Source organism: Myxine glutinosa, unplaced genomic scaffold (assembly GCF_964187855.1).
Source record: "Myxine glutinosa unplaced genomic scaffold, kmMyxGlut1.1 SCAFFOLD_1815, whole genome shotgun sequence".
NCBI lineage: Eukaryota > Metazoa > Chordata > Myxini > Myxiniformes > Myxinidae > Myxine > Myxine glutinosa.
In genome coordinates this window covers 43,303-57,867 of record NW_027617910.1, presented here as the reverse complement: position 1 = coordinate 57,867, position 14,565 = coordinate 43,303, and the positions used below count along the sequence as shown (strand labels likewise).

The 14,565-nt window shown below is 43.3% G+C and overlaps 1 protein-coding gene across 1 annotated transcript in view; it reads right to left on the bottom strand.

The window, feature by feature from the left end:
* Positions 1–14,565, bottom strand: part of LOC137415963 (kinesin-like protein KIF9) — a gene marked incomplete at its 3' end in the record, with an annotated part of 72,514 nt that overhangs the window by 21,335 nt on the left and 36,614 nt on the right. Inside the window, exons 12-15 of the mRNA XM_078769254.1 lie at positions 13,757–13,915; positions 13,294–13,349; positions 9,583–9,652; positions 7,172–7,290 (exon numbers count right to left, since the gene is read on the bottom strand). Coding sequence (XP_078625380.1) covers positions 7,172–7,290; positions 9,583–9,652; positions 13,294–13,349; positions 13,757–13,915 — 404 coding nt within the window. The remainder of the gene's footprint in view (positions 1–7,171; positions 7,291–9,582; positions 9,653–13,293; positions 13,350–13,756; positions 13,916–14,565) is intronic.

Genomic DNA, 14,565 nt, shown 5'->3' with positions numbered 1-14,565 from the left:
CTTGGCAAATGTGTCGTGCGTTGTCCCAAATGAAGACCATCTGTGGTAAAGTCAGTCTTTGTTCTCAGATAAAAATCTCAAATTGGTTGTGTTCCTGTGGTTTTTAACTTTTCGGGATCTCTGCATTACTTCGGTTTTCGACAATTAGTTACTAAACGGCAGCTTTGAAACCGTTAGAATCCAGATGCCGTGTGATATGTCCATAAGTTTGACAAGTTATGAAGCTCGTTTCAAGTTTCATCAAACCAGGAGTAATATTCAAATCAAACAAACGAATGACAAACAAAGCGCTGATAGTATTGCTTCCATCAGCAGGGTGTTAGAATACAGAATTTATACCTGAAGGAATGATTTATACCCCTTGTATTGATGTTAAATCCAGTAAATGGTGGAATAGAAACGTGTCAATCATGAGAAATGATAAAAAGAATGGCAATAAAGAAATCATATTGAAACTAGAATGGCTCTCAATAGAGCGCATACCTCTGCCGTGCTGAACAATTTACATTTTGTATCCCACTGATAGGTTGAATCTGGATTCAGACTTGAACCAAAAGCTAATCGACTTGTTCTTGTAACTTACCCAACTCATCCACCAAGTTGTCATAACTCGTCCACAGCATTTTGAAACATCCTGCTGTATATTGTTTTGGCTCCATCACTCAATGGTGAAGAATCACTGACAAATAAAAAAATTCTCGTATCCAGATCTGGACTTGGATCTTCACCAAAATTGAACTGATTCGACCTTGTCACACTCGCAACCTGTAAACCAAGTTTCGTCTGAATACGTTCACAACATTTTGAGATATCATGCCATATAACTTATTGGTTTTAGCCCTATCACTCGATGGTGAAGAATCACTTTAAAAATTGTCTGATCCAGATACGGATTCAAATCCTCACCAAAATTGAATAACTTCTGTCTTGTCACACACCCACCCTGTCAACCAGGTTTCGGCCGAATACATTCACAACCTTTTGAGATACCTTGCTAGATAGATATATTTTAAAATGTTTTTTTAACTTTTCTGGCCACTCTGCCATAAATGTCTGGCCACTCTGCCATAAAGCCCAGATCGGTGGAGTGTTGCAGTGATGGTTGTCCTTCTGGAAGTTTCTCCCATCTCCACACAGGATCTCTAGAGCTCAGCCAGAGTGACCATCGGGTTCTTGGTCACCTCTCTTACCAAGGCCCTTCTCCCCCGACTGCTCAGTTTGGCCGGGCGGCCAGCTCTAGGAAGAGTACTGGTTGTTCCAAACTTCTTCCATTTAAGAATTATGGAGGCCACTGTGCTCTTGGGAACCTTCAATGCAGCAGAGATTTTTTTGTGTGCTTCCCCAAATCTGTGCATCGACACAATCCTGTCTCTGAGCTCTGCAGGCAGTTCCTTCGACCTCATGGCTTGGTTTTTGCTCTGATATGCATTGTCAGCTGTGAGACCTTAAATAGACAGGTGTGTGCCGTTCCAAATCATGTCCAATCAATTGAATTTACCACAGGTGGACTCCAAACAAGGTGGAGAAACATCTCAAAGATGACCAAGAGAAATGGGAGGCACCTGAGCTAAATTTCAAGTGTCATAGCAAAGGGTCTGAATACAACATGCAGTTTACAACATGCATTTTAAGGCCATTTTCCCTGCTGGAGCGGGGGTTAGCCTTGCAGTACCCATGACAATCTTCTCCATTTTGCCCTATTTTCTGCATCTCTCCTTGTTAACCCCCTTGCCCGCATTTCTTCTTTCACCATCTTTAGCCAAGTCTTTCTCGGTCTTCCCCGTCCTCTACCTCCTTCTACATTCATTTCCATCACTCTTCTCAACCAGTCACTTTCATCCTTCCTCAACACATGACCAAACCATCTCAACCTGTTCCTCTTCACGGCATCAATCACAGGCTCTATTCCCATAATCTTTCGCAATTCATCATTTGTCTTCCTCTCTCTCAACGATACTCCGCACATCCACCGAACCATTCGCATTTCCACCCTTTCCAGCCTTCGTTGCTGCTCTACGTTCATTACCCATGTCTCGCTCCCATAAATCATAACACTTCTCACACATGCAGCATACACCTTTCCCTTCAGCTTCAACGACACTCCCCTCCTCATCAGCACGCCACTCAGTTCCCGAAACTTCTTCCATGCACAACTCACTCGAGCAACCGTTGCAGAGTCTGATCCACCTTCTCCATTCAGCATGTCTCCGAGGTAACAAAATGTTTTCACACCTTCCAGCTTCATGCCGTCTCGAAGATCCAACTCAACATTTCCTCCATCTGCAGCTCCCTCTGTAAACAACCTTACATTTGAATGTAGCTGCCACACTGGTTAATGACCCTCTCAGACCACTACATTTTTGATGAACCCACTCAGCGCACATTGTACATTGAATAGAGTTCACTCCGACACCATTCCTGCACACAGCACATGGCCACTTCCCAGTTCTTTCCACCTCACCACATGCTTTACCACTTGCCATCACCTTTGTCTTTCCGATATTCACCTTCAGACCTTTTGTCTCCATCCATTCCTTCCACTTGTTCATCTTTTCCTTCAGTCCATCCATACTTTCCGCAATCAACACGAGATCATCTGCATACAACAACTCCCACGGTGAACCCTCCTTTACGTTCTGAGCCAGCACCTCCATCACAGCTACAAATAGTAGTGGACTTAGTACCGACCCCTGATGCACTCCCACCTTCACCTCAAACTCACCACAGTTCCCGTCCTTCGTCCTTACAGCTGTGCGCGCTCTTTTGTACATTGCCATCACTACTCTGATCAACCATTCATCCACTCCTAACTTCCTAAATGCCCATGTCAATACTTTGCGTGGAACTCTATCGAATGCTTTCTCCAGATCAACAAACCCAAGAAACAACTTCTTCCTCTTCTCCATGTACTTCTCCTGCAACTGCCTCACAATAAAGAGCGTGTCTGTCGTTCCTCTTCCTGGCATAAATCCAAACTGCATTTCATCGATCTTCACCTTCTTTCTTATCCTCCTCTCCAACACCCTTTCCAATACCTTCATTCCATGCTCCAATAACTTTATCGCTCGGTACGAGCCACACTCCAGAGAGTCACCTTTCCCCTTGTATATAAGGATAGAAGGACGAGGGTACTCAGTTCCCAATCCACTGGAATGCGGCCTTCTTTCACCACCAGATTACAGATCTCTGTCATTCTCTTCACACCCCAACTTCCTGCTGCCTTCAACATATCTCCCACAACTCCCGTCGGCCCTCCCGCTTTTCTACTCTTCATTGCTTTTATCGCTTCCTCAACTTCCTTCTGTTATCTTCTCTGCCGGTCCTAAAACTGGGTTACTCTATGTTGCCATCCCATTCATTCTCTGTATTCAACAGCATTTCCATATATCTTTTCCATCTTCCTTTAATTCCATCTGGGTCCACAACGATTTGTCTCACTTCATCCTTCAAGCAACTCACCCCCATCACATCACACCTTTCTTTTGCTATCTGCTTTGCAATCCTGAATACTGCTCTCTGACCCTCTTCCGAATCCAAGCGTTCTCTGAACATTTTCCTACATGCCTCCTGCGCCTTTGCTACCTCTTTCTTTGCAGCCTTCTTGGCTGCCTTATAACTTTCATGCTCTGCTTTTTCTGCTCCCGTACCCTTCACCTTCTGCCACTCCTTGAACTTCTTCCTCTTCTCGTCAATCCTCTTTCCAACTTCAGCATCCCACCACCATGTTTCCGAGTGCCTCGTTGGTCCTTTTGTCCATCACATACCTCATCAATGGCTCCCAACAGACTATCTTTCATTGACATCCAACCACGTTCAAGCTCAACCACATCATCCTCTACCATACTTAGCCTCTCTTTTAATGCCTCCCTTACTGTCACCTCTTTCAACCTCCACACCTTCATTCTCGGTTGGTACTTCACCCGCCGAGCTCTCCTCGCACCTTTCACCCTTATGTCGCAGACAACCAAGTGGTGCTGTGAAACAGCCTCCTCCCCCGGGATCACCTTTGTGTCCCGGAGGTGCCCCCTATCTCGCCTACGCACCATCAGGTAGTCAACGGTTGTCGTCGACCCACCTGACGTGTATGTAACAAGCTTATTATCCTCTTTCTGGAACTGAGTATAACAAATCAACAAATCATATGTTTCAACAATCAACAACAATCAACAACACCATATCCGTAACCCCCATTAACTCCCTCAAAACCGTCCATACTCCTTTCCACATGTCCATTTAGGTCTCCTCCTGCCACAACAACTTCCTCATCGTTCACGTTTTCCATCAGCTTCTCTATTGCACACCAGAACTTGTCCTTCTCTTCATCGCTCCGACCAACCTGCGGAGCATATCCCGAGATGACGTTCACCAAGAGCTTTCCAATCATCATTTTCACCATCATCAACCTATCACTCACTCTAGTCACACTCACCACACTGTCTACAAACTCCTCAGAAAACAGGACACCAACACCATTCACGCCCTCCAGGCACCCTTGCCACACAAACTTGTATTTCTCTCCCTGCCTACCCTTCACCATTCTCACACCACTTCCCTTCCATCTTGTCTCTTGCACACAACATATGTCCACTCTTCTTCCGACCAATACTTCCACCACTTCTCCTGATCTGCCTGTTCTGAATACTTGTGTGAATGTGATATTTCAGTTTTTTCTTTTTAATAAATTTGCAAAACTTTCTGAAATCCTGTTTTCTCTTTGTCATTATGGGGTATCGACCGTCCGTCCCTGGTGTTGGGCTAGCGGCTAGGGTGCCGGCTTAGGATCCTAGGATCCTGGGTTCGAATCCCGGTCAATCGCTGAATTAACGCCAGGGGGGTTGACTCAGCCTGTCATCCTTCCGAGGTCGACAAATTGAGTACCAGTTCACTGGTAATTCCCTGCTTGTCGTTAAAGGTGGCAAAAAGGGTTGGCGTCAGGAAGGGCATCCGGCCGTAAAACATTGCTTCAAAAAGGGGACCGAAAAACAACAACAACCACAGTTCCCGAAAAAGGCCAACCCCCGCTTGCGGGGAAAAAATGGCCTCTAAAGGTGGTTTATTATGGGGTATCGAGTGTGGATTGATGAGGCAAAAAAATGAATTTATAAACGATTTCAGCATAAGGCTGCAACATAACAAAATGTGAAAAAAGTGAAGGGGTCTGAATACTTTCTGAATGCACTGTACATATGATTTGATACTGATGTAAATGCATATTTTAGGATGTTTTTTTTTAAGTGGGAAAAGGCAGTTTGGGGTGGGGTGGGAGAGCTTGGTTGTTTGGTCAGTTATCCTCAACTTCACATGATACATGTCTTGTCGTGTTCCCTCGTCCGTATGTAGCATCAGTGGCTGACGTGCCGCTGATTTAGTTCCCTCTGTTGATTTTGGCAGGAGTTTGTAATTTATTCACGAGGCCGGCGACAGCTCATCTACTCTTTTCGAAGGACAGTGTGGGATATTTAGCATCCACCAACGAATGCCGGCAGACGGGACGGTCGTTTAACGTCTATTCGAGGGACGGCACACACATTGCTGAATCACCCTGCCTGTGATGGTGGTTTATAGCTGGGTCCGGAATTAAACCCAGGCTAGAGGGCTGTTTAGAGGAGAGTGTGCGTACCTGTAGAGGCCATCCTGTCAGCCCTCGACACCTGTATTTCACTTGTTCCGCATATTAGCAAAACAAATGTGCCACTCAACAATTAGATGGAATACCTAGTTTTGTGTGCGCAATAAATAAAAGAACCTGGTTACGACGTGATTGCAACAATGAATAAATGAAAATAAGCAATGACAAATTTCATCAGACTCACTTCGTCATGGACAGCCAGGTGGACTGTACTCAAGTTTGAGTCAACTTCAAGTAAAAACTCCAAACAGCAATAATTTGTCTATTCACTTTATCGATTTTGGAACTCAATAACATTTGTTGAAAATACATGCTTAAGAATAACGAGACGTGCACCACTCAATAAACCAACCGTGATGTGGAAGGAGTTGTATAAAGGTGATTACCTCTGCCACCAAAGGTGGATGGAGGTTATGTTTTCACCCCAGTCTGTCTGTCCGTTTGTGAATAAGATATCTCAATAAGTTGTGGACGGATTCGGACGAAATTTGGCAGAGATGTAGCGTATTTGACAGGGACGAAATGCTTAGATTTTGGTGAAGATCCGGATTTGGATCCGGCTACGAGAATTTTTTAAGTGATTCTTAACCATTGGGAGATCGGGCCAAAAACGATACATCGCAGGATATCACAAAAGTTGTGGACGGATTTGGACGAAACTTGGTGGACCGGTTGGGTATCTGACGAGGACAAATAGATTCAATTTCGGTGAAGATCTGAATATGGATTCGGATATGAGGATTATTTAATTTTTAAAGTGATTATTCACCATTGGGAGATGGGGCCAAAAACGATACATAGCGGGATATCTCAAAAAGTTATGGATGGATTTGGACGAAACTTATTGGACAGGTTGTGTGTGTGACACGGAAGAATCGATTCAATTTTGGTGAAGATCTGAATATGGATTCGGATATGAGGATTATTTAATTTTTAAAGTGATTATTCACCATTGGGAGATGGGGCCAAAAACGATACACAGCAGGATATCTCAAAAAGCTATGGATGGATTTAGACGAAACTTGTTGGACAGGTTGTGTGTGTGACAAGAACGATTCGATTCGATTTTGGTTACGATCCGGATCTGGATCCAGCTCGTAGAATTTTGAAGGATTCTTCACCATTGAGTGATATGGCCAACCAGGCGGAGGTATGCTCTCTAGAGTGTCTTTCTAGTTTTAAATGAAACCACCAGGATCATTGAATGAATTAGTTACATTTGGTGACTCTAATGTCCGACAATAAACACGGTAAAGCATAATCATGTTATTATAGCACAAGGCCACGTTCTCTGACTTGCACATAAAACTGCATTATGTAATGTGCCCTTCAAGAGATATGATGACGCACATTGAGTTGTACACGACCGTCATAAACTCAAACAGCAGCTTCATACACACAAGCATGGCCCAGTAAATTGGCTCAAAGCAACGACAGAATATTTCGAAAATGATGCTTAAAGTGCAGGTTTTTGTACAATTTACCTTAAAGGCTGTTCACTGCCAAATCTACGGATAAATCCCTCAACTCTTCTTCACTTACGCTTGTGCGGCGATTTGTAAATTTGTTATATCTCCTTGTTTTTGTGCTGTTCCTACTGCGAAGTTCTTGCAATCCAATTCGCCGACCACCCTCTCCTCTTCCTCCGTTTCTTGGAATATCTGAGAAAAGGCATGGTGCTCTCTACATATCGATGCCTTTTTCAATGCGCACAGCTGGTCTGGATTATTGTGTTCGAGCATCACGAGTAATTGGATAGATCTATTACCCTGTCACCTCGCCCTTCAATGACCAAAGATTTTGAATGCAGAAATAAATTGTCAACTTTACATGACATGACCTCTGACCTCACCAAAATCACCTCCCTCCTCACCTTTGATGCCAAAATCGAATCAGTTCATCTTTGCATCATAATATATACTTGTACCAAGTTTGGTCAAAATCCCATCACCGGTTCACAATTTAGAACAGTAACAGAAGTTTTACTGAACATGACGTCTGACCTTTGACCTAGTGACCCCATAATCTAATCAGTTAAAGTTTACATCATTATACATACTTGTACAAAGTTTGATTTAAATCCCTTCAGCAGTTGTCAAGTTATCAAATTTTTATCTGACACGACCTCTTATCTTTGACCTCTCGATGGCATAATTCAATCAGTTCCCATTATCATATATACTTATACCAAGTTTGTTCAAAATCGAATCACTGGTGCACAAGTTGGTGCGGCAACATAATTTTTATTGTCCATGACCTCTGACCTCTGACTTCTTGATCCCAAAATTGAATCAGTTTAGCGCTGCATCATAATATATATTTATACCAAGTTTGGTGAAAATCCCATAACAGGTTCACGTTAGTTCGGTAACAGAATTTTTACCTGATGGGACATCTGACATTTGACCTCTTGACCCAAATATCTAATCATTTGATCTTTACATTATGATACATATCTGTACCAAGTTTGAATTATATCTACTTCAGCCGCTCTCAAGTTATAAAGCTATTATAGACTTTGACCTTTGATCACTTGGAACAAAATCAAATCAGTTCATCTTTGCATCACAATACACAATTGTACAAACTTTGGTCAGAATCGCAGCACTGGTTCAAAAGTTATCGTGGTGACAGGATTTTTACCGAACAAGACCTCTGACCTTTCGCCTTTGACCTCGTGACCCCGAAATCTAATCAGTTCGTCTTTCATTATTATCATTAATCATTATACATACCTGCACCAAGTTCCACTAACATCCCTTTGGCTGTTCTCAAGTTATCTCAGTAATGAAAACCTATCACAGATGGATTGACAGACAGCCGGACAGACAACCCGAAAACATATTTCCTCCAGTGACTTGATCGGCAGAGGCACAAAAATTATCAGGAAATCCTTCCTTGGCACCTTTTAGCTTCTCACCACATACAAAGCTTTCATCTGCAGATTGATGCAATACTGCTCTCCCCTCTGGGCCGGTGCTCCTGCCTCACACCTAGCTCCGCTTCACGCTGTAGAAACCAAAGCTTTCAGAATCATTGGAATCTCCCGCAATGAAGCTAACTCCGAGGGCCTTTCACTCACTCACCGCAGGCAGGTTGGTGGTCTTTCTGTCTTCTACCGACTCCTCTCCGGCCTTGCTCCCCCAGCTCTGTGCTCTGTCCCCCAAATATTCCTACAGGTCGCACAAGATCTGCCTGCAACCCTCTTCTGGTGAAACTGCCAAAATCAAGACTCTGTTCACCTTCACTCCTTCAATTCCTCTTTTCTCCCGCCTCTGGTACAAACTCCCCCACTCCCTTCAATCCCACTCCTACCTCCAGGTCTGTAAAACAGCTGTTCACCACCATCTCATCTTTGCCCATTCAAAACATTGATCTTTTCTACCCCAGTTAACCCATCCCAAATGTACCTCCTTCAAATTCCGTTTTCTTTCCTAAAAGCCCTTGCAGTGTCCATATTGTTTCTCCCATGTACTCCACCCCAGCCCTCTCTCCACAGATCTCCTGATGTCCCCGTTGCCTGTTGTTGTTGTGCTTCCTTCTCTCCCTCCCTCTTGATTATATGTTATATGTGTTAGCTATAATACGAGCCTCGACCAAGTATCCAAAAAGAACCAAAAAATTGCATATGGCAATTGGAAAGAGAAAGTAAGTTTTACCGACTGTTCGTCTTGTCTGAACAGACTCGTTTTTTTGTATTTTTTTTTTTTTTGTCAGAAATAAACATGTGGATTTGACCTATGCAATGTTTCCATTTGAGCAGTTCGATGCTTTGACCCCAGGTTCAAATAGCAAATGTACTTTGTTGCCTTGTCACTTGTCGACTGACTAATGCCATTGTAATCATGTGACAGTACAAGACGTCATTGAACCCAGTCACTGCACCATGAGCCTGAGATTTTCAATCTGAAATGCTCTCGAGATGAGCCGGAGATTGTAAATTCGGTACATACCTTTGAATTGTCCTGCTCTAATCGTGGGTTCTTCTGGTTTCCCTTCTTTTGTAACTTTTGATCCTGCTTACTATGGCACATAAGGATTCAGACACACACAGACAGCCAGAAGGAGAGAAGTATTAATGTTGACTGGATTGTTAGCTCGGCAATGAAATCAGAGGCATCTCAATGGTGAAACAAAAAGCGCAGACGCAGAGAGGCACACCATTAACGAATCAAAACAAGGTGTGAATTTTTGACTTCCACAATGGCACATACCGAGAAAAATGTCATCCAAACTCCTTAAAGAGATTGCACACAAATTTAAATGCAACTAACCAGCTCAACTATCCCATTACCCAGCCAGTCAATCCAAGTTGTGCTTTAGGACATTAGAAACAATATGGAAGTTGAGCCTCTAATTGAGCGAGCTTAGGCCCAAGTGTGAGAACAATTCACTTGCATGGGTTCTCATATTGGCAGCTTCAGCATCTCCCACACATGGATATATTCCCAGCTCCTCACTTCCGGTCACAGTACCCCCAATAGATTCCCATCATTTTCCCACGCAAACTCACCGCTATGATATGGACATGCATGTCCATGATGGTATCAATTGTTACACTCAAGATGGCCAAAAGATTAACACGATTCCTTTTTCTACAGAAAAGAGTCACAGATATAGAATCATATACTTGAGAAACCCATGTGTTGCAAAGTCAGTAATAACTTTCCCCGATGATGTCACCTTAAACAAATAAATAAAGGAGGCCTTTAATACCGATGCCAAGGGAGAGGTCTCCACAGGGCATTACCATGGATCAAGACCTAAAAGGGGGAGTCTTTTTCACACCGGTGTGAGACAGTAACATTTCTCTATTTAAAAGTTCCTTCTGCTACAAAATCTGACCACATGCACTGGAACATAAAGACCAAAGTACATGGTCACAAAAAGCCATGAAAAGTTTGTCACACCCATACACATGCACCCTAGCTCAAAAATCAAAATGCATGGTCATACAAGAAATACTACCTCGTTTATCTTCAGGTATCAATTCATAAAACAAAATCTTAGATCGTAAATTGTGGCAAAGAAGCCATAAAAGCTGACGGACACCATGAATGCAACGGTGCTGAAATCGATCAAAATAGCGAGAACTTGAAATACATCAAACAAGATCATCCACCGACGAGGAAAAATGCATGCAGGGGATACATTCAACTGTGTGAGGTTCGCTTCGTTCTGATAGGTTATGATTAATTGTTTTCTCCAAGCTTTTTGGAAACAAGATGGATAGTCTAACAATGGTGTAGCTGGGCTTGTTTGATACTTTAGTTGAAGAGGATAGCATGACCTGGGTGGGGTTACCAGTTAGCAAATAATGCAAGTATTAAATTTTTTGGACTTCAGGCATGGACAGCATGTTCGTGAATGACTTGGGTGAAAAAAAAAACGGTGAATGGCAAACAATGAACCAATACATTCCACATTCCTGTGCCACCTTCAATTGAATGTCAGGCATCAACAGCACGTTTTCTATATTTTCATTCCAAACAGCATCATTCATCATTCCAAGCACAAATGAATACTATCGTATCAATATATCAAAATATAATATTAAATCACGATTGCATTGAGATATCAAACAAGCGAGCCATCATCATCTGTTCACTTCTGGATTTGGGAGCAAGGCCCGTGTCGATCGCATTTCAAAATCATAATTGTATCGAGGAATTTCTGAAACCTCCTACCAACCTTAAAACACCCGTTGGGACCCCAAAACGTTCCACTGAAGGTCATTGTATTTCCTTTTAGTAAAAACAGTTACTAAACATGTCTCGTCATGTGACCAGATCCTCAGCTCTGGTTGGTGTACGTTTGTGGGGACATATTTAAAGAAAACGCCATTCTCGACAGCATTGCCCTGTGGGCTACACCACAAAAAAAACGTGGGGATATTGTAATTGGCTCTGTCTCTCTGTTCCTCAAGCTATCTCCTCCAAAATAGTTGTGCAGAAATTCACCAAACCTGGTATGTTTTGATCACCACATGGCACGGAGGTGCAAGAGCAGTATCATTTTGTCCGCCCCCCTGGGGCGGGGTCAATAGATCAAATACCAAAAACGTAATTACAGACACATTTTTTACCATTTTTTAAAATGTAGATTTGTTTATGCAATTAACATTGGGGGACGCATGAAATATGTAACGAAGTTTTGGATTTGACCTCGGTTCGTGTCCCAGGGGTTGGGGCCTTTGAGTCACAGGTGTCTCAAAAGTAGATATTGGGTCATTCCTGGTGGAACTTTTTGCTATCTTTCAACTTTGCTTTCGGTGGGAAGCATGGGGATTTGCAATGGCTCGACTCAACCATCGATTTCACTCTAGCTGTTACTATTAATACCAGCAGAAAAGGCCAGAAAAATGACGGGCAACTTCTGTATTTTCATATTCCTTACAAGCTTCTCATGCCCGCGTGGGATTCTAAACAGGGAAGGGATGGAGGTGGCAAAATGCAAATGGAGCCTTCTGTCAGAGCCGGCAAGCTGGGAGCAAAACTCGCATTTATTGCCACATCTGATGCAATTTAAATGCTCTAATGGCAGTGAGGTGCTACGCTTGAAACTCTTTGTTCAATATATGTAGCTTTTTGATGCCTCGGGTGAATGAATGTCTGAATAAATGAATGAATGAATGAATGATCGTTTTAAGGCCATTTTCCCCGCTAGAGCGGGGGTTAGCCTTGCGGGCCCCATGACAATCATGGTTCCCTGTTTGAGGCAATGTTTTTATGGCCGGATGCCCTTCCTGACGCCAACCCTTGGTCACGCTCTTACGATGCGCAGGGATACGGTGTGCCTATTCTAAATCGGGGTACACACCGTGATCATTCATCCCAGCAAGCTGGTACTCAATTTGCCAACCTCGGAAGGATGACAGGCTGAGTCAACCCCCCTGGCGTTAATTCAGCGATCGACCGGGATTCAAACCCAGGATCCTGGGATCCCAAGCCGGCACCCTAACCGCTAAGCCAATTCGGGTCCAGAATAAAAATTTGTATTGGTGCCAAAGCCTGTGATCAATTGCAAATTCATAGTAGGGTTGCTCATCCCTTTATTTGGGCAGTGTATAGGCCAAAAACCGCTGCTGCAATCGCCCCTGAAAATAATATACATAACCCGGGGCACATACATGATGCAAAAATATGCCTACTGCTTATCTTATGTGCAATTGTGCATATATAAAGCATCGTGGTTATATAGCTCAGATAATTCCAATTGCACTGGGCCATGGGCTGACATCTGAGGCCTGCGGCCTAAGACCTATGCGCCTTCACAAAATGGCGACTGGTTTTTTTTTTTTCAGGTTACAATTGTGGGTGGAGTTTGCCAGCTGTCCATACATACGCGGTCCAAAAACAAACTGGAACACACACACACACACACACACACACACACACACACACACACACACACACACACACACACACACACACACACACACACACACACACACACACACACACGATTATGATACAGCTACATTTATGGTTTGCATTATATTTATTTATTTCCCTCAACATATTCTCCATTCCCCACCCCAATCCCCATGGAAATTCCACACAGATAACAGCACAGCATCAGTTTTCTAACAACAAGGCCCACTCGTGGCTTTAGAGCTCCAGAGTCCACTCTAACCATAACCCTAAAACCCAAGGACAACTCACTTCGCCGTCCTCTTGGCTTGAACAACGACTTCAGAAATGTGTTTTGAACTTCCCACCTGCCAGGCAATAGTAAATGCAGTACAGCTGTTATCAATGACACAAAACGATCAAAGCAAAAGAAGACACCAGGGCGGATCGTGTTGCGTGAATCCAAAATTAAAGATTTTGTGCTGCACATGATTTTGACACAGTGAGCTTTAGAATAGTTTCCCTCACATCCAGCATCGAGGCCTGTGGATCACAGACTCACCTAGAATTTAGATAGCACAGAGCAGAAGTTTGTACAAGAGTGTGCATGTGTGTACGTGTACGAGCTATTAGACATGCGTGTGCGCGCAAATGTATGCAACTCAGTAGCACATTAAGCGAACGACATTTTTCTAAGGTATTGATGAGATTTCAATGCAACCTCTTGCATTCTACTACAAGAGTGTTGTGCACTTGGTCTGGTGACCATGCATACCGTAGCTTGAGACGAGCTTGCCCAACGAGACAAAGTCTTGCCGTCCTGTTCTACCTTGGTATCGACCGCATCACCTCGCAGGATGCGGGACAATTTCTTGTCAACGTTGGTCATCTCGGGCTTGGCCGGCATATGTGGGTCAACGAAATGTATTGCGGCCTACATAATAGCATTTGTAATAGGTCGTTACACACAGAACGGCATCTTTTCAATCCATGCATTCATTTTCATCAAATAATAAGCCACTTTACTTTCCCACAAGTATTTTGGTAGTGTTGCTCCGTGTGTTATTATCGGTGTTCCAGTAAAGTTGGGTCAACTTGAGGAGTCAGTCATGTGTGCGTTCGTGTCTTAACCATAGTCTCATAATGGAGGAACATGTTCAAATTCCAGATACATGTACTTTTAATTGGTCTCAATGTTTCTGTAATAAATGCATGCAGAAAGCACATTACTGTCTCCCTCTGTCATTTGCCTTTATGTACTATATGTACTAAATGCACAAGCTTCTCAGTAAGCGTAAGCTCTTGACATCATCAGAATTTTTATTTTTTTTGCAATAAATCATTCAAACAACCCCTTCCCTTCTCTCCCTTTCCCTCCTCCATCTCCAACTACGAAGCAAGTCTCTGTAATCTCCTACAAAGCGGGAGCACTGCCACATTCAAATAACAGTGTAAGGTTTTCCAGCTGCAGGAATGTTTGAAACAAAGATCTTCACGATAACACGTTCCCAGCAAAGGCCCACAGATTGCACAACAACAACCATTTGCACGTGTGTGCTCACTGCACTGCTGAGTGTATGTAGA